General features: G+C 50.3%; 2 protein-coding genes across 2 annotated transcripts; both read right to left on the bottom strand.

The window, feature by feature from the left end:
* Positions 1 to 88: 88 nt before the first annotated feature.
* On the bottom strand, positions 89 to 10,319 carry AMPD1 (adenosine monophosphate deaminase 1). Its single transcript, XM_065649423.1, has 15 exons — positions 10,177 to 10,319; positions 6,995 to 7,169; positions 6,376 to 6,541; positions 5,232 to 5,394; positions 4,906 to 5,125; positions 4,373 to 4,502; positions 3,904 to 4,098; positions 3,555 to 3,686; positions 3,306 to 3,469; positions 3,047 to 3,173; positions 2,482 to 2,645; positions 1,995 to 2,115; positions 1,388 to 1,561; positions 502 to 612; positions 89 to 368 (listed from the first exon to the last, which is right to left on the bottom strand). The coding sequence occupies exons 1-15, from the start codon at positions 10,196 to 10,198 to the stop codon at positions 213 to 215; spliced, it is 2,220 nt and encodes a 739-aa protein (XP_065505495.1). The 5' UTR covers positions 10,199 to 10,319; the 3' UTR covers positions 89 to 212.
* A 1,922-nt stretch (positions 10,320 to 12,241) lies between these two features.
* On the bottom strand, positions 12,242 to 18,867 carry NRAS (NRAS proto-oncogene, GTPase). The gene is made up of 5 exons (XM_065649459.1): positions 18,727 to 18,867; positions 17,738 to 17,916; positions 17,124 to 17,283; positions 16,186 to 16,309; positions 12,242 to 15,745 (listed from the first exon to the last, which is right to left on the bottom strand). Exons 1-4 carry the CDS (start codon positions 18,835 to 18,837, stop codon positions 16,190 to 16,192), a joined length of 570 nt encoding a protein of 189 aa, XP_065505531.1. The 5' UTR covers positions 18,838 to 18,867; the 3' UTR covers positions 12,242 to 15,745; positions 16,186 to 16,189.
* Between the last annotated feature and the right edge of the window lie 1,074 nt (positions 18,868 to 19,941).

Here is a 19,941-nt window from a genome sequence, read left to right as displayed (position 1 = left end):
TCAGGCGGCGCCCCGCCCCTCCGCCCCGCCGCACCCAGTGCCTCTCCCGCAGGACGCTCCCGGCGCGTATGGAACCACACCCATTGGCTCTCGCGGCTGTCACTCAGGCGGCGCCCCGCCCCCCGCCGCAGGGCGCTGCTGACAGACGGTTTTACTGCGCGGCCCCCGCCCCGAGCCCGCGCCCCCCGCGGTCCCGAAGCCCGCCCGCGCTCCTAGTCGGTTTTCAGGCCCTCGGCAATGAGGTTGAGCTCGTAGCACCAGGTCTCGTAGCGATAGGCCATGCGGATCTGAGCCACGTTGGTCTTGCGGATGTCGTTGCCCTGCGGCCCTTCTTCCTGGTAGTTTTCACCCAAGAACTTGGCTTTTTCCTGCCAGAGAGCGGGACGGCGGTACAGACCAGCTGGGGCACCCGAGGGAGCGCGGGCGGGTCCCGGTCCCTCCAGGCACAGGCAGAGCTGCTGTCCCGGGACACCCGCGCCTCAGCGCCCAGGGGACACCAACCTCGTGGGACAGGCCGCACTGCAGGACGCTGTTCCGGGCGATTTCACACATGTCGCAGGTGCTGAGCTTGAAGACCTGGGCAGCGATGGCATACTCCTCCATCAGGGGCTCCTGCGGGCACAGGCTGCGTCACAAACCGGCGGCAACACAGCCCGGGATGGAGCGAGGGCTGGCCCGCATGGCCCAGCTCGCTGGACATTGTCACAGAATCACAGAATCACAGAATGTTAGGGATTGGAAGGGACCTCAAAAGGTCATCTAGTCCAATCCCCTCTGCCCTGCTGAGACGCCGGCAGTGCTGCTCACAGCTCCGGAGCCCTCGTACAGGAGAAACATGGAGCTGCCGGAGAGGGGCCAGGGGAGCCACAGAAATGATCCGAGGCTGGACCAGCTCTGCTGTGGGACAGGCTGAGAGAGTTGGGGTGTTCAGCTGGAGAAGAGAAGCTCCAGGAGACCGTAGTGCAGCCTTTCTGGACTTAAAAGAGGCCCATAAGGAAGATGGGACAGACTTGAGCAGGGCCTGTTGTGACAGGACAAAGGATGATGGTTTTAAACTAAAGGAGGGACATTCAGGCGGGACACGAGGAAGAAATTGTTGCCCCTGCGGTTGGTGAGAGCCTGGCCCAGGTCACCCAGAGAGGTGGTGGATGAACCATCCCTGGAGACATCCCAGGCCAGGCTGGACGGGGCTCTGAGCAACCTGAGCTGGTGCAGATGTCCCTGCCCATGGCAGGGGGGGCACTGGGGGGAGCTGGGAAGGTCCCTTCAACACAAACCATCCTGTGATTCTATGTCACTCTGCAAATGCTGCTGCTTCAGTGAAAAACAAGGCACACCCAGTCCCAGCCCCAGTACTCAGACAGTAGGTGACCAGCTCACACTGTACCTTGGTGTAGTGAAACTGCATGGGGTCATCTGTAGAAAGGGACACCATGAGGCCCTTCTGGTGGAAGTCAAGCAACGGATTCTTTGCATACTCCAGGAAGAGACTGTTGTTGCTGAGTGGGGACATAGCAATGGGAATTTGGGCAAGGAAGTACAGATACTGCAGCACCGGGCTCTGCAAAGATGAGCAGAGTTGCCAGGTTAGGGATAAAGTCGCTGCGCCCTCCACCTCTCCAGGGTTGTTCCTCAGATCAGCCTGGTGCCTCAGCTGGGAAATCTGGTGCACAGAGCTCATGTGTGCAAGAAAGGACACAGGCAAGCTAGCAACCCTCCACCCCCATGGAGGGCTGAGTTCAAATCTGTCTGATTTCAGAACTCAGCTGGCTCCAGTGACAGGTCTGAGGCTGAACCCCTGAAATCTGAATACATTTCTCAGCTACATCCCCGAACATGCCTGGAGACACCCAGAGAATCATGTAGCATCTGCCTGCAGCCAGGCTGTCTGTGTCAGTCTAAAGCAGAGGCACAATTAACCGTCAGCTCCAGCGAAGACCAGCTGTGAACGTGCCCTCCTCCTCGGCCGTGCCTTGGCTGGCTGCTCCACTTACCTTCTTGAGGTTGAGGCCGTGGGAGATGTTGTCTGCTGTCATGAAGGCTGCGAGCAGATGCGTGATGGCCCCGGCTTCCCCACAGTGCGGACGGAAGAGGAACGTGTTCATGCCACGCTGCCTGGGCACACGTAAGGAGGACTCAGAGCAGGGTTAGTTGGCACGCGATGCAAGATTCCCTGACTGCAGTCCCAGCTCTGCCCCTACCAGTGGGTCCCCAAGAATCCAGCGTGACCTAGGAGCACATTGCTTGTTCTCTTTTCTCTGTGCACGCAACAGATGCATCTCTGCAATCCCAAAGTTTTCATCCTAGTCCATCACACTTCCTACCGAGGAGCGTTTGGATTGCTCCGGGACACGAAGCTCCAAACTGCACTGGTGGCAGAGCGAGGAGGGCCCCGCTTCTTCCACCCCAACGATCAAAGAGCTGAGACAACTCATGGGGCACCCTCCCTTCTGCCAGCCCATCGCACGTCCCAAGCCTCACCTGCGCAGGTTGTTAAGCACCAAGATGTTGGCATACATATAGTATACATAGTAGGTGTAGGATGGGTTCTTCTCGGAAGTCCACTGATCTGGCTTTGGGCTCTTAGTGGAGAACATGTGTCCACTGTGCTTGGATTCATCATCGACACTGTCGAAGCCAGTGATCTGCTTGGCAAGGTAACGAAAAAGCTGCATCTTCAAGCTGCCCACCGCATCGTGCCCAGGTAGGCTGGCTCACCCTGCCCCACACAGGAGGAGAGTCGGGGCCACAGCTGCAGATCTTGCTCCTCACAAACCCCCAAACCCCATCAAGGACTAGAAATAAAGCTCACACCAAACCAACCTCTCCAGGAGGTGAGTGGGCAGCATGTCTCACAGCAGCCGGCTCAGGGGGTCTGTCCCCTCCCAGTGGTTCTGGACACAGGCCCACTTCCCCAGAATGTGGCAGTAGGGCCACAAGCCCCCTGGTGACATTTTTCATGCCAGGGCCAATGCCCCATTTCATATGCACAAACAGGAATCTGAGGGCTCACCGCACTCTGACAGCATCATCAGGTGACACTCACGTGGCGTAGAAAGACACTCAGCTCTTTGTTGGCTTGGGGATTGACAGTTGCCTCAAACACGGGAACAAAGATATTTTCCAACATCTTCCCAAAGTGTGGAAGGAAATTCTTAGACCTGAACACATCACTGTGGACAGAGACAGGGATGAGCTGCTAAGCACAGCAACAATATGGCCCACTGTCCCTGTAATCCCTTTGGGATAAAAAATAAAGCATAGCGCACTGCCGGGCACAGAGCTCCCAGACCAACAGCACATACTAAATCCTGGGTACTTGGATCATCCACTTCATGTTGGGGGAATAGACGCGGTGCCTGTTGAACCAGCTGGCCAGCTTGGGCCACTCATCCGCCGATCGCCCGTAGATGGAGAGACGAGGCTCCGCATGCTGGTACTTGGCATCCTCCAGGTCAGAGCCAACCTCCTGCCGACCAGGACAGATGGTTGCACGGGGACCCTCCAGCCCCCGGGCACAGCTGAGCTGCTCTTCTCCTCCCCTGCATTCTCACTTTGATGATGGTCGCAAAGTACTCGCCACCGATCGCGTTCTCCGTCTTCAGATAGAGGTCACGCAGCTCGCTCGCACCCACGGGGTTGTACTTGGCATTGAATTTATCAAAGCGCTGAAATGTCTGCCTTCCCTGGAGTGGGGCGGAGCAGAGGCAAATACTACAAACGCACACACTGGGCACGAGTGTACCAGCTGAGCAGGGACTGATCTAAACAACCCCAAATGGGAAAGCCAGGAGCTGCTGCGTCCTGCCACTAACACGCACAACATGTCCTGGGTACACAGGGAGGGGAAAAGCCATAAATATGGGGTGGATGAGGGTGACCTGTAAATGCCCTACCACTTACTGCATGGACGTCCAGGGAGTCCACTGTCAGGTCATAGGGGTGCAGATGGAGCTGCTCGAAAACCTGTTTCAGGGTGAGCTGTTTGCCCTTGGCATCATAAACGACACGGTCGGCATCCACACAGTAGGATTTCTTGATGAAACGCAGAAGATGCTTCTGGTTCATGCAGGCTGCAGCATGGATGTGTGTGTCCACCTGAGGAACCAAAGGGACAGCTAGCTAGCTGCAAGCTGGGATGCTCGGGTACCATCACAGGGAGGCTCACAAACCCCTTTAGGTGAGCCTAATTGTGTGGGGAACACGGCTCAGCCCAGATCAACCTAGGCCAAGAGCAGCCCAGTCAACACCATCCCATTAGCAGGAATGGTGTAGGTACCACAGACCATGACTCTAATATCGCATTCAGGGGGGAAAGGCACCAAGACAGCTCGTCCCCAGAGTCCCTAGGGCTGTAAATCTTGCCATTTACCTTCCGGCAGTTGTAGAAGTCCCGGTGGGGGTTGTTCTTCAGCTCTTTAATCTCCTCCATCTCATTTAGCATTTCATGCACTTGGAACTTGGATGAGAGGAACTTCAGGCGCCGATGAGTGTAGGTCTTACTAGAGAAAGCAAAAGGCAGAACCCTGGCTGGTCTCCTTACCCCCCAACACAGGGACATGGCCAGACAAACAGGCATGCAGTTTCCCCCTGAGCTGGAGGAGCTCACGCTGGCCTGGCCCGACCTTCCCCAAGGTGCTTCTCCTGGCTCTGTGACAGAGCTTGGCAGGAAGGCTTGGCCAGGTGAGCACACCTGCGGGGCACATCTCCAATCCCCAAGCGCTGACTTTGCTTAAGACCCCAACTCAGATGGCTGACGAGGGCCAAGGACACCTTGATAGCCAGCAGGTACATCACCAGCGGGTCCCTCCCACCTCCCAGGAAGGGATGGGGACAACCCTGGCTCTGCCCTGACCTCTCTCTGCCTGCCCCGCTGCACCCAGCGCCGCCAGGTTCCGCACTTACATGGGCCCCTGTGCAATCAGGGCCAAGAGGAAGTTCATGTCGTCAACGAATTGCTCAAGGCTGGGGTAGGGCAGGTCCTTGGGCTCATTTCTGGCAGCCGCTGCCTTGTCTCCATAAACGTAAACTACTCCATCCTTCATCTGGACGTGGTACCCCAGGTCCTCGGGAAGATTCCCAGTTTCAAAAGGATCCTGTCCATCCTTCACTGGCGGGGTGAACACTGGACCAAAAGGAGAACGCCATGAGGTTATACCATGAGCAAAACCCCACATGCTCCTCCAGCCTGGGCAGAGGGCAGGGACAACACTCCAGGTGCCTGGATGTACCTGGGCCGGTGTCACTGGCACTCCAGACCTCGCCCTCGATGGTGCGCAGGTACTGGGACGGGGTGCGGGGGAACCTCTGCACCGACTGCTGCATGTTCTTCTCCCGGATGCACAGGGCACGGTACAGGCCTTTGCAAACAACTTCAAAATCTTCAACCGTCACCTGCAAGAGGGCTGTCACTGAACGCAATGGCACGATTGGGACCTAGGTGCCTGAGGTGCCCTGCTGCACCAAGAAGAGGGAAATTTTGTTCGCAGCAAGATCCACACCTCATCACCCCCTCCCTCCCACTGCTCTGCCTGAGCAGGGCAAAGGAGGGATGGCAGGCAAAGTCCTGGACATGGCAAATGGAAGTTCCTCGTGCTAGAACCAATGATTTCCAGCTGTCATCCCCTCTCACATTCCCCACTGCAAATTAGTTGATGCTGAAATGGAAGCCAGGCCTCGGCAGAACACTAAAAGCTATTTTTGGAGCCCAGGCTGAAACTGAAGCAGGACCAACAGCACACAATGACCCAGCGTGTCAAGATTTTTTGATTTACTGCACAGACAAGTGTTTTGAGCAGTCAAGAGAGGTCAGACTGGAGCAGCAGGGGAGAACGCCATGCAGCACTCGCTGCCAGCTGCAGTCATGGCAGAAGGAGTGTGCTTGTGCATGGAAGGACTTTCAGCTTCCCCTAATTGCTCCTCTCTACCATGAAACTCCGAGCTGAGCAACCTGCCAGCTGCATCTCAGAAGCAGCACAAATGTAGCGGGAGGCTGTGGAGAAGGAGGATTTGAGAGCGGTCCTGGCCAACGGGCTCTGGGTGACCCTGCCTGAGCAGAGGGGTTGGACCAGGCGACCTCCAGAGGTCCCTGCCAAGCTCAACCATTCTGGAGTTCCGTGATGTACATAGATTGCAGACAGATGTATAGAGCTGTGTGCAAGGAGGAGCCCGGAGAATCCCCTGGGAAGCTTGCAGCACCCCACGGACTCCTGCTGAGGAATTCAGCTTGGGATTCTCCAGGGCACCATCAGATGCTCGTGAGGCACAGACTGTTCCCACTGCACCTGGTGCTGAGTCCTGTGACACTGAGGGATGGGCAGGGACCGGACGGGTGGCAGTCAGCACGGGGAAGGGTGTAGCCATGCAAGTACCTACCCCAGAGGCGTAATCCCCTGTGATCTGCACCCGCTGGAAGTCGGGCACGGTCTGGTACAGGGGGGAGGTAGAGATGACCTCGTCGATGGTGGACAGTTTGGTTGCAGATTTCTGAGCCACAGGGAGGGCCAGCGCAATCGTCTTCAGGCGGAACAGGCGCTTCCTCCTGCCGGGGAGGAAAACCTCAGGCAAAGAGCTCCAGCTCCACGGGCAGGTGTGGGGTCAGAGGCACTTACCACAACATGTATCATCTCACTGGTGCTCTCTGAGCACCTTAAACAGATGCTGCCAAGAACAGAGGCCACAAAGTAGCCACAGACTTTTAAGTGTGGTCTTTGGAAGGTGCACCTTTCCAGAGAAAGGTCTCCAAGTCTCCCTCTCCAGCAGCTCTGTGGCCACGGCCATGCTGACACCCAGGGAACAGGCCAAGGGTGTCTTTGGAGAGGAAACCCTGAAGTACCTGACAGATGCCTTGGGATTACCAAGGATTTATCCCCTGGGTGTGGTGAGCTGTTTTCACAGGCCTTGATTTACATCCCCCCTGCCTTCTTCCAGCCCCGGCTGGGGCTACGCAGACAATTCTCCTCTCCTTTCCCCAGGTGCCCTGGTCGTTGCTCACCGCTTCTCTGTCGTGGCAGAGGTCTCCTGAAGCATCATGTGCGTCCTCATCTCCTGGCGCGAGATGGGGCAGACGTCTTCCACGTCGAAAGGAGAGATTTCATGCCGGCTCTCCTCATCCTTCACCTCCGAGGCAAAGACCTTCTCGGCGAAGGAGCGCATCGCCTCGTCCACCTCTGCGAGGAGAAGGAGCAGGGTTGCACCGCTGTTATGTTCCCAGCCGCCCTTGCAGGCAGTTCAATGCTCAGCTGTCGTTCCCTTGTGACACCTCCATGCTGCCCGGAATACTCTGAGCAACCTCCAAACTTTGCAACGAAGCTTACAGAACCCGGGGCACACATAGTGGGCTGCAGACATACCTAGACACCCCCAGCACACTAAAAAATAAAAGTATATACAACCCACAGTCCAAGAGTAGTGCAAAAAGGCCCAGAAATAGGCAAAACTTTGGGAAGGGCACTTATGAGAACATACAGTGGGGGCAAGAGGGAAAGATGGGCAGAGTCCATACAGCTCTAGGAAGCCCAAGACCCACTTACACCACAAGGACAAGATGAAGACAGAGGTACAGACAGAGATGGACAGAGCTGGCAGCCCAAGCACTTAGTTCCCACCATCACGGAGCAGACAAAGAGCTCCCGGGTGAGGAACCATCGTGTGGGGACCTGTCTCAGCCCATCACGTGCAGCATGCTGCAAAGATCCCGGCTGACACGGCCCTACGGAAGCCACCATTGCCACCAGGTTGGCCGGAGCTTTATGAAGTGGGAGAAAGGAGGTTAAAAGCCCTTCCACTGCCAACGAAATACCGTAAAACAAGAACCCAAAGGCTCTTCTGGCAACATCTCCCAGAAGCTCATGTTTGCATAGTGCCATATGGACGCTAATTGAGCAGGTTTTGCCAGCAGTTGGCAGCTCAGCATGAAGCGAGGATCAACGCTGCAAGTTGGACAACACCATTGACGTGTCAGACAGGACACGGTCAGCTGGTGAGGACCAAGCCAGACTGACATGCATGGCAGAAGTGTGCCAGACCTGCGAGAGATTTTCAGGAATGAACATAGCGTTTGGGTTTTTTTGTTTCCACAGGGATCAAAACAGTTTATCCCTGTAGCCCTGGATTTGCAGTTGCGAGGTCCCAGCTGTGGGTCATGGGGGACATAACACAGGGGCTTCCTTTCCCCACTGTTATGTGGGAAGACAAAAGGGTTTGTGCTGAGCTACAAACACAGCGGAAAATTCTGGCACTGGGTCTGTTTCTCAGCAGTGCAATGTCACAAAACCAGGATTTCAGTCACAAAAGTTCCTTGCTGTTGTAAAGCCGCTGTGTCATCAATGGGCTCCAACATGCTGCTCAGAAGATAAAATGCATTTTTTTTTACACTATCCCATTGCTGCCCACTGTTGGGGGCTCTGGGGTGACTGGTGTCTCAGCAAGAAATGTTTTCTGCTGGCACATAAGAGGCCTCAGCAAACGTGGAGAAGGAAGAAGACGGCAAGTGCCCCATCCTGCGGACTTCAACCTGAATAAAGGAGATGAAGCATTGGATCTGTCCCGTCATGGATCAAATCCACTAGGAGCAGGATGCATTCAAAAGAAGTTGCTTTGGGATGAATCTCTGTTAAAATATATAAAATAAAAGTAAAGTAAAGAAAAAAAAAAAGAAACCAACAGAGGTGTGAATAGGTCCAAGTGAACTTGCAAAATGTTTCACTTTCTGACACAAAGAACTCCACTAAAATAAGTTTATCTCCTAAGCAGGAGCTCAGGAGTGCTAGGACAATACTTAACAAATAGCAGCTTCACATATCAAATGAATAAAAAGCCGGAACCATTTCATGAAACAGCGGGAGGCACAGCTGGCACTGCTGAGAAACAGCATCTCCTCAAACTGCTGACAGGTACCATGATCACGTAACCACTGTTTGTTTCCAATGATCATGTCTGGGCAGTAACAGAGCAGAGCATATGGAAGCCTCGCAATACTCACGTTTGTCTTCTGCTGTTTGAGATAAAACAGAAACAAAATATGAACAGATGTGATCAGCCCTTCAAAATCTCAGCAAAGTACAAGTTTAGCCAAAGCCTTCCACTGTCACCTAATGAGACTGAGCTGCCTCGGAATGTCTCTCCCTGCCCCTGTGTCCAGGTGCAGGGATGCAGAAAAGGAACAACTTAAGAGGGCAGAACGAGCCCTGAACGTGAAAGCAAATATTTTAGTGACTCAGAGCACCAGGGCTGCTTTGCTAGTTTTTGCCTGTGACTTGTCATTGTTTGTGAAGATCAGGATGGACGGTCATTTCAAAGACGCCAAGTTTCATCCTCCTGCCACCTATGGTCACATCTCCAGTTATTCACCACCAGATCAGACACTGCAGTTCCACACATCTTCACTCCTGGTCACACAGCGTGGCAGCAACATTTTGGGGGTGCAATTCACACCCTTTCTATCCTCAGAAACCTCAGGCTGGAGCTGCAGCCTCACAAGTCACCAGCTCTTGACTCCCCGAGTCCAGCCTGCAGAACATACTCTTCTGGCATGTGAACTCCATGGATTCATTTGCAAATGAAGCATCCCAGACATGCCCAGTCTGACCTTTCACATCTTTCATGGATGGAAATCACACTCATGAAAGTCAAACCCCCCCCTCCCCCCGATTTGTAAGGCCGGGCTTTAAAACCAGCCTCACGTACTAGACAGCGTCTATCGCACCGCGATTCTAAACGCCTCTAATCAGGACTGTTTGGTGCCGATGTTCTCCGGGGCTCTGTAGCAGCAGCCACGTTGCTCCGGTCTGTTCTGCAAAGCCTGGCTGGCCCTGCTCCTGCTGGTGTCCCCGTCCCTCGGGGCCACAGCACCTGCACCTTCCCAGCTCAGCCGGGGTCATAGAGACTCCCCAAATCCCTCTGACCCCTTCCACAGGGATTTCACGGTCTCATTACAGGATACATTTACATGGTACATTACGCTGCAGGAGGGACAGTATTTTTCTTCAACGCTAGCAGAGCAAGATTTAAACAATAATGCTATTTCTTTGCTGTACTATCCAAAAATGTCTTCGAGCAGGAAGAAGAATGCTCAAAGCCCCCAGCAAGGTCTCCTGGACGGCAAAGATACCAACCGTCTGACTGGCTCACCGGCCTGCCCCGGGCTCCTTGTCTCATACCTGCTTTCAGACCTACCTGGAATTTTCACCCGTGACATGTTTGCAGCAGGTTTGCAGAGCCTCAGGTAACACCCTGTGGGAGCCGAGCACAGGGAGCGACTGCCCGCACAACAGCCTGACACCGCGTTTGCTGCTTTCCCTTCCCTGTAATCAGACTCTCCCGCTCTAAAAGGAGAACGGAGATCAACTCTAAGACTATTTAAAGTGCAACCACAAGCACTTGCACTGAAACAGGTGAAAGCAGGGCTCAAATTTAACTTTTTTTTTTTTTTTTTTTTTTTTCTAGTTAGGCTGTCATTTTGCATCTAGTGGAGTTTCACCTGTTGTCTGGGCAGATTGCTACTTCCCAGGATAGTTGCACTTTTCTGAAGTGGACTGTGGAAGTCAGGCTTAAGGGGCACTAAAACTGATGTTTTCTGTGCTGAGCCAAAGGTTTAAAGAAAATCCCGAAGGCACAGGGCTGATGTTTTCATCAGAACAGGAGCTGTGGACAGGTACAAACCATGTGCTCTCACCAACCTGTGTGCTGTTCAGAGATTTTAGCAACAGGAGTTGCGCACATGTCCTTGCATCTTTCCAGCTACGAAAAGGCCTCATCCCCAAAGGAGGCTGGAATAAGCGAGAGACTTACTTGCATAAGATACAGAGTTAGAAATAACATTCACGGATTTTGTCCCTGGGTGCATGGGAAGCTGTGGCGCAACTTGGTCAAGCTGGATGAGCTGAGACCTGGGGCAGCATCGCCAGCTGAGATAATTCCCAGAGCACCCAGAACCTTTCTCTGAAAGATCACTATGTGATGTGCGAAACTCCAAAACGTGCTGGGTGACAATTCAGAAATTCTCCAGAATTCAGGGAGTTTTAGCCCCACTTTCCAGATATTCCCCAGGAATATATTATAAATTGATTTCCCCCAACAACACACAGAGGTGCAACCAACGTCTGGTCTTCTCACGTTGACAGCAGTCTGCGGTTCCCAAATTAGTCTTGTTCTTACTCATTCCCCAGTTTGTGAGTCTCCGCACTGCATTATTGTTTAACTATTTCATTTAAGATCAATAAAACCTGGTTCCTGCTTGTTTGCTCTCCCACAGGACCTATATCCACCCTTAACCTTTCTGGATATATCAACATAAGCCTGGGATTCACATCTGAAACCAAAAATAACCTTTAGGGTGCAGAGGTCATCTTCCTTGAGAGGCCTTTTGATCCTCCAGCTTTTTAAATCGCAGGATCAACTTAGTTGGGTTCATGATAGAAATACGAGTAAAGCCCGTGTATGCTGTGCTAAAGTTAGACCCACAGCTCTTCAAACTGAAGAACTGAATACGAACAAGCCATCTTCCCACTCCTTTTCAGCTGGCAAAACATGCCAGGAATTCGGCAGCTTCAGGTATTTAGCAGGATCTTCCTCCAGTTCGCTCATATTCTGAGTCTCTTCTCCTGGAACAGGCAGCGGCTGCTGCAGCTGCGCAGGGCAAGGAGTTTCATACCCGTTACCAGGAGTCTGTTCTTATGTTCCTTGCACAGAAACCAGGTTGGACTCTGGGTTCCAGAGGCCTGTCACAATGTCTTCGAGAAGCACGTGTAAAACACGCTTACAGTGCGGTCCAACACAATTATTGCAGGAGGAAAGCCAACCGGGAAGGATTTTGCAAGCCTGAATTAAGCTACTTGGAAGTCTAAGAGAGCATGATTTGGACACAGCAATAACTTTATAGCTGGTTTCACTCTTGGAACGCCAAGTAAAGAACCTTCTCCTCCCCCTTTCTTTGCCTTAGGAGCATCCTTCCCAAGGGCAAAGTCAGCAGAGATGCTATGAGGGTCCTCACTGCAAATATAGAGACTCAACATTGATGCAAGATGCATGAGACAGGCGCAGATTGGTGAAATGATTAAAACTGGACTCTGGAACGAGCCCATGGGGTGTCTCAGAGCCACTCTGGCTGCTTATTCACGCTAGAGTGAACATCCACGATACAGCCGTTCGTGTCACGTTACAGAAGTGATGATTTGAGTAATCGAGATCCCGCACAGAAAGCGGACAGCGCGGTTCTCAGCGCCCACATCACCACCGCAAAACCACCAAAGAATTCAAAGTTTATTCTTTAAAAAAGTTATTTAAGAAGCAGAATAATTTACTTCAATTCAAACCAAAAGAGATGCATTATTGAAAGCAAATAATTATACAAAGTAACAACAAATTAGCCCTTGGATAAAATGTCCAGATGCCAACAGTTCCTACCACCCTGGAGGTTACAGACAAACAGGAAAGCTTGGGGAGTAAAGCAGGACCACATATCGTAGGCCTGAAGTTGCTGGACATTCCATTCTAAGTCATTAAACTGCTCAAAAAGTTACGATGATTTCAGTGTCGTGGTTACTGTCCAAACTCCGACTGATGACAATGAGAACAAAACCTGAGCGCTGTTGTTTGAACAAGACCATGGAGTGGGGACAACAACAGGAATGAGCCACAGGGTTATACGATCTCCTTAACCAGCTGTTCTCAGTCCGTAACAACACAAACGTTTCAGTTATTGGCACTTGTAATTTTTGAACAAGAGCGTTATCTTTTTAAATATTTTACCTCAATGTTGCTTATGCTTGATCTTCCCATTTGGGATAGTAAAGTCAGCTTGACACTAACGCGGCGTTGTCCTGTTAGTTCTAAATAACAACATTTGGGTTAAATCTATGAAACCACCTTTTCCAGGGACCTGTCTTGTGCAAAAACTTCTGTGCTTATGTTCTGAATGATTCTTCTTAAAAGTTCCTGGGGTTTTATCCCTCCACAGTTCTGTCACCACCAAAATCAGGGTTCTCTTATTTAGATATAACTATATAGAGAGTGGAAACAAAGTACAACCACTTACTTCATGCCCATGACTAATACAACACCCTGATTTTGTATCACTCGCTAGATTTAAACCTAAAATAACGCAGATGGGAGCACCACTGGGGTAGGTCGGCTCTGCAGCATCCTCAGAGCTGATGCAGCCTCCTCTAAGTTACCAAAGTTTTATATATTCCGAGAGAAAGGGAACACTGAAGAGAAGCAGGTGCATTTGTCAGTGCCCAGACAATTCTGAGAATTCACAGCTCTTGGAGTTACGGCTGATACATTTTAATGACAACCACAACACGCCGTGCACCGTAGAGAATTCTTATGATGAACCTCCATCCAAAATAACTTTCCATACCTGACCACGCAACCTTCCAACACGGAACGCCAGCGGCACAGGCTTCCCGTGGCCACGGCCAGTCTGCTCCCAACTCCGCAATCCCGCCTGCCAGGAAAGAAACTCCTACATTTCCCAGATAATCCAAAACCACCCATGGAGCCGGATGACAAGGTCTCACCGCTCACACACGTTACAAACCCCACGTTGTTGTTCTTCCAAAACACTGAGCCCGTGTGACCAGACGCGCGTCCCAAAAGCTGTTGTTTTCCACGTGTAGTTTTATTAAGCGGACAACAGCGTGTCACTCGTCTTCAGAAGCAGACAGTCATCTCCTGCCACAGAACGCAGTCACAAATAACTTCTCTTCTTGCACCAAATAAAACACCGTTCGCTGATTCCAGGCGCGACACTCGCAGTGACGGTAACTGTGTCAGATCATCTTCAGACGCGCTCGAGTGACAGCCAGTGCTCTCTAGAACGCTGCCCACCACTGTGTTTGTTGCTGAAATATCACGTTTTATGTAAAAATATTGTATTTTTCATTTTTATCGGTGTCATATCAGTCAAGGGTAAAATAAATCACAAAAAGTACTTATAAGGATTATCAGGGATAAAGGAAACGTGATGCAGATTGATCCTCTTCATTCCAAGAAGAGAATTAAGAAGAAACAGATATTAAAAGGAACAATTTCTTCTCTCGGTATTCACCGATTCCTAATTTCCATTTGAAATGGAGCGATGCAAATGAAGATGTGCGAACCTGACGCCATCAAACTGAAATGAAGCCCCTTGCGATTTCTCTGCTGGTGCTGGTGGGCGCTGACTGAACTCGCTCTGTCGGCTGAACGCTCGTTCCTCTTCCACCCGATGGGAACAGAGAACTGGGATTTGCTGCGGGACACATGGGCTGAGCACACGGAGCAGAACCCAGAGCGGCAGCACCAGAACCAGGGAAGGGCTCGGCATTCTAAGGAACACCAGGAGGTTTTGCAACAGCGACCGCGCTTTTACATCCCAGTTATATGAGGTGACAATGTTTTGTTCTAGGAAGAACTCGCACAGCTTGTGCAATAATTCTCTCGTACTTTGAGGCTGTTAGAACAAGCCCAGAATTCCCATCAGCACAAACACCTGCGTAGTTGTCACTGCACTCCCTCCCTCCCTCATTTTGCAAGGATGCTGCAATCAGAACAGTTTTCTGTTCCAGCTCGTTGCCTTCGCCCCTCGGTCTGGACACGCCAAGTCAGTGACAACCACCACCCCGAATACAGTGAACCCGAAATCCCACACTCCTCCCCTGACAAGGAGACTCTTCAACCACATTCTACAGAGAGATGTTTTAAAAAGACTACATTTACAGTCTGGTGGTAAAAAAATAATTCAGAATAAAATAATCTGCAAGTTACAGGCAGAGCTGAATAACGGCTGTCCTAGCTAACTAACCTCCAGTTACTAGATTAACTATCGAGAAGCTGCCTGTAAATGTTGGCAGTTAACGTTAAAAATGAACAGCTGACTAATTTGGTCCAATCTCAAAGAGATCTGAATGCTGCAGGAAAACAATATAGAATATAAAGAGTTTCACCTACAAAGAAAGTAAAAGGCAGAGGCCGTACGTCCCCCTCCCTCGGTGAAGAGTCTTCCGAGCGCCTGCTGGATCTTCCAGCCCCCAGCCGCCCGGGTCAGTGTCCCGTTGGGCAGAGGGATCCCCCACACGAGACAACGAGCTCCCAAGAAATTCCAGTCCTTGGGGTTTTCCTCAACACAGGGAACAGAGGGCAACTTCCAATCTTCTCAGCAAACAGGCACTTAAGTTAGGAAGGATATCTCCATTTTATTACAGAAAAGGAAGGATCAGTTAAGCGGCACTCCTGGCACAATGGGGACGTTGCAAATATTCTGTGCAAGCGCACAGGGAGCAGATACCGATCTGACACGTGACGGGAGCGTTCATGGTGGCAAAACCATCTGTGACGTTACCTGCCAAACAACGATTAGTGTCACTCCTCCGACAGCACTGCAAACCAGAATCCAACAGAAAGGGGACAAACAGCACTTCTAGCTTTTACTCTAGAGGTCAAGTGTCATCTTTTTCACAGCGTTTAGTCTCTATAGTTCACTTTTCTTGTGACTGGTTTTCTTCTTGAGCAAACCCAGATAACACAGTGAGAAAAGAATCCCAGTACATCACGAGATGCGGCTGCTCCGTTAGCTGAGCAAGGAGGTAGATGCCATAGATGTTCTCTTCAGATGGAGCACAGCAAACGACCTTGTGCTAATTAACTGGTACCAAGATTCTGGCCGCTGGCACCAGAACGCTGCCGGGCATCAGCACGAGACGCAACACAGCAGCGTCGAGACTCGTCCAGCAGCTACATCTGAACCGCGCATTCTTGGCATCTGGAACAGAAAAGCACCTCCAATGATCGACGGATCGTCAGCAAACAGCGACTGCAGAATTGTACACACTCCTTTTCTAGTTCAGGTGTTCCTTGTACACAAGACAGAAATTACGTGTTCTCCAAATAGTCAGAATGGGTTCCCAAAGGCAGGAGACACTGACAGGAATGATACAGAAACCCACAGCATTATCAGGTCAGTGGCTGCAGCCAAAAGCAAAGAAAATTTGCTTTTCTTAAGCTTTGCTATCTACTTAGAGGAAGAAGAAAAAAGAAAAAATTTGGAGAAGTAATTCATTGTAGGATCTAACTCTGGGTATCAGTGGGTTGTGCAATAGGGAAAAAACCCACCTGCAGCTGCCAGTATTTCTAAGCCACGCTTATCAAGAACTGAAAGACACATAGACAAGAAGCCAACAAAAAATGTAAATTCCAGCTCACCTCATCACATCACAATGCAAGACAGTCCCATACAGCCTTGATTACCGTCTTCGTTGCTGTTGAGCTTTTTCATCCGGTACTGCCGGATCTCTCTCACCAGTGTGTAAAAAGCATCTTCCACACCCTGAATGCAAAAGAAAACCGAGATATTTTCTTTCCTGAAGCTTGTATGATCACTGTTCTTTCCATCACAGAACCGCTTAGCATATTTGAAAGACACACTTGTACAGAAAGAGCAGCAGCCGACTTAACGCCGTAGTTCATAAGGAAAAGAAACCAGCGCTTATATCCGAAACTCTCCACGTACACTCTTAACTCTCCCCGAGGCAAACAAACACCCAGGGTAGCAACCAGTAAAAGAAACAAGGCAAGAAAAAGAAAAAAGAAACAAGGTCCCACAGAAGAAACGAGTTACTGCTTGATTAATCACCTCTGGTTTAGAATTCTTACAATTTTCTGGCTACTGCTTAAAAATTGCACCTTTTCTGCTTCATTCCACAGCAAGGCAGGTAGAACATGGGCTGACAGGACAGAGCCACGTAGTCAATGCAGCTCAGAAGAAGTCCGTTAGTCCACTCTAGGAAATTATTTCTGTAAATAATTGGCCGCCTTTAAAACGCCAAGAAAACCAAGCAGGTCTGGGAGGACTGACTGCACAGCCTGACCTACTGAGACAGAGCAGATGAAGCTCTTTTCTTCTTATGAACACGACCCACTTGAAAGAAAATCAATACAAGTCTGAAGCAATTTGTGTACTGACCTAGTCCAGTGATAAAACCAGAACTCAAGCTAAGAGCTGAGAAATCAAAAGATAAAGACTGCAAAAGGATTAAATAATGCTTGCTCCTGCAGATAAGAAAAAAAAGATACATGAGAAAATGTGAGAGCGTTCTGCATCTAGCACACAGGAGGTCAGACCAGGAACGGGAGCGTCTTACCTGTCTGGTTTTAGCAGACGTCTCTATGAAGGGGATTCCGTAGCTTTTTGCTAATTCTTGAGCCTGTTTTGTGTCTACTGTTCTCGTGGGCAAATCACACTTATTCCCAACTAGCACCATGGGCACGTCATCTGAATCTTTCACTCTCTTGATCTGTTCTCTTTAAAAAGATAAAGCAAAAAAAAAAAAGTCAGGAACTATTTTCTAAATGTAAAAGCTGGTTTAGCTAAGTATCCCAACAGCCTCCTGCCACAAAAATGTGTATTAAACCTGGGCAGGAGCTCAGTGTTCTAACCTACAGCAGCATGTCTGATAACTCCGTATGCTCCATCTTCTAGTTCATGTATAACCGCACTCTGACGTGTGTTTGCCTTTTTACCCCTTTTCTTAGAGATCATGTTCTGTGTGCTCTAAATATCGTTAGATTAACACAACAACCCAAGCGACTGTCCCATTCTCAACTGACTTACAACATATCCACAGAGAAGCTTGAAAAACTTTCTGCAGGAAGCGGGAGATTTAATATTTGTCTATTATTGAGTCTTTGCTGCGTTTAATAGCAAACGGGTCTGACGCTTTTCTTAGTCTCCCTGTGGTACAGACCCAGGTCGCACCTGTAAAGGTTGATATCGGCAAACGATTTGCTGTTGTTAATGGCGAAAACGCAGAGGAATCCCTCGCCGGTCCTCATGTACTGGTCGCGCATGGCGCTGTACTCCTCCTGCCCCGCCGTGTCCAGGATGTCCAGCAGACACGTCTCCCCATCGATCACAACCTGCTTCCTGTACGAGTCCTGCGGAGCACACAGGTGAGGTTCAGAGCAGAGCAAAGCACCGCGCCGCTTCACTTCACGTCAGGGGTTAGTAAGGAAAGGTGAGTTTTAAATCAGAGAAAAACATTGTACCGCATCTTTTCGCATCAGCGGTTATTAAGGTGAGTTTTAGAGCAGAAAAAACATTGTGCTGCTTCTTTTCATATCAGGGGTTATTAAGGAGAGGTGAGTTTTAAATCAGAGAAAAACATCGTACCGCTTCTTTTCACATCAAGGGTTATTAAGAAAAGGTGAGTTTTAGAGCAGAGAAAAATATTGTGCCACTTCTTTGCACATCAGGGGTTATTAAGAAAAGGTGAGTTTTAAATCACGGTGCTGCTTCTTTTCACATCAGGGGTTGTTATGGAAAAATCAAAGCAATAATGAAATAGAGGAGTGGGGTTCAGAGGAGCTTTTCTAGGCCCCCTCCCCAATGAGAAAATACAACTATCGTAAAGTAACAGCATTTATAACGCGGGGCTGAGCCTCCTCAACTTTCCCCACACAAAAAATAAATCCTGTTCTCCATAAGAAATTCCTCAAGTAGCAAATACAAAAAAAAATCCACTACAAACAGCATCGCCCCGGCACCGCGGCTGCACCCGCAGCCCCGCGGGCCCTCCCCGCCGCCGCCGGCGGCTCCGGAAGGCGCGGAGCAGAAACCGCGGAACCTCCGCAGGAGTTTTCCCCGAATTTCTGCCCGTGACGCGCTCGCACCCCGCACCGGACCGACCCTCGCCCCGAAGCGGCGGCTCCACACGCAGCCCCGGGGGCCGGGGCCGCCCCGCTCACCTCGATGGTGGGGTCGTACTCGTCCACGAAGTGGTTCTGGATGAGCTGGATGGTGAGCGCGCTCTTGCCGACGCCGCCGGCTCCAACCACCACCAGCTTGTACTCGGTCATGGCCGCCCCGGGCCCGCCCGCCCAACGCGGAACACCCCGCCCGCGCTTCCGGCTTCCGGCCCTGACGTCATCACCCGCCGCCGCTTCCGGACACGTGACGCCGGCGTGAAGCAAGAGACGGGCCCGCACGGAGGGTTTAAATTTTTTTTTTTTTTTTTTTCAAAATCAGTAAAACTTTATTCTATTTCCATTCTTTGCCATTAACAGAAAAAATTGGAGAAAGCAATGTTTGTTTTACAAAGATAATGCATCTCCCAGAGAAGAAAACCCTAAATTGAGAATAGAGGTAACATGAAAAAAAAAAAAAATCCAACAAAAAAAAAAAAAAAAACCAACAAACAAAAAACCCAAAAACCACAGTACTGCCCTCTATTCAGAGAAATAACTCCTGATCTTTTTGGTTAAAGTAATACTTAGACCAATCATTCAGTTTTCTTGCTTGATAAAGTGTGACTGGGGAAACGGGGGAAGGGAGGAGGAAAAAAAAAATAAAGCACACAGACATCAACTATTTCACCTTGATGAAAGTCTCAATACAGCTATGGAAAGCCTAAGTATTTATTCTTTTACAGTACACTGGGTGCCGGCTGCAAAAAAGAAAAAAAAAAAAAAGTATTCACTTCAGGCACAACTTCTTTCGTTTTAAATTTAAATCAGTAAAAGAAACTGGGTTTAGAAGCTGCAGTGTTCTAAGCAGCAGCAGATTTGTGCATTGTTTTAAATATATTTAAGTTACCACACTGATGGCACACCTCAGCCTTAGGAAATTCTGCACTGCACATGTTTTGAACGCTACAAAAATTAAGTCTACCCCGGAAAGAGACTTCCATGGAGCTCTAAACTTTGCTGGCTAAAGGACTCGAGTCAAATGAAATCTGAAAACGTCGTAACATTTGGCCGCCAACTTAAGTTATCTGAACGTTCAATCCGGATTTTCTATAAGGTTGAAGTTGTTCCACCCTCGTGGTCCTCGGGGTTTGAGCTGGAGGAGCCTCCGCGTCCACGGGGACGCACACAACGCGACTGAGCGCTAAGGCAAAGGAACAGAGACAAAGCAAAGATACTGGGAGTGCAGAATTCCGTAAGGTCTGCCAGCGCAGAGCT

The sequence above is a fragment of the Caloenas nicobarica genome, chromosome 21 (assembly GCF_036013445.1).
Source record: "Caloenas nicobarica isolate bCalNic1 chromosome 21, bCalNic1.hap1, whole genome shotgun sequence".
In the NCBI taxonomy this organism is placed as follows: domain Eukaryota; kingdom Metazoa; phylum Chordata; class Aves; order Columbiformes; family Columbidae; genus Caloenas; species Caloenas nicobarica.
Note: the sequence above shows the minus strand (reverse complement) of the source record. Positions and strands in the feature narration are given on the sequence as shown.

Excerpts from the sequence above, each read along its gene's own strand:
- AMPD1 (XM_065649423.1), bottom strand. The coding sequence starts at position 10,198 with ATGTCACGGGTGAAAATTCCAG. Across the intron at positions 6,542-6,994 it reads TCTGCCACGACAGAGAAGCG|GAGGAAGCGCCTGTTCCGCC; the intron begins GTGAGCAACGAC and ends CCTCCCCGGCAG. Across the intron at positions 5,126-5,231 it reads TGCCAGTGACACCGGCCCAG|TGTTCACCCCGCCAGTGAAG; the intron begins GTACATCCAGGC and ends CTTTTGGTCCAG.
- NRAS (XM_065649459.1), bottom strand. The coding sequence starts at position 18,837 with ATGACCGAGTACAAGCTGGTGGTGGTTGGAGCCGGCGGCGTCGGCAAG. Across the intron at positions 17,917-18,726 it reads AGTACGACCCCACCATCGAG|GACTCGTACAGGAAGCAGGT; the intron begins GTGAGCGGGGCG and ends TGTGCTCCGCAG. Across the intron at positions 17,284-17,737 it reads GCCGATATCAACCTTTACAG|AGAACAGATCAAGAGAGTGA; the intron begins GTGCGACCTGGG and ends ATCTTTTTAAAG.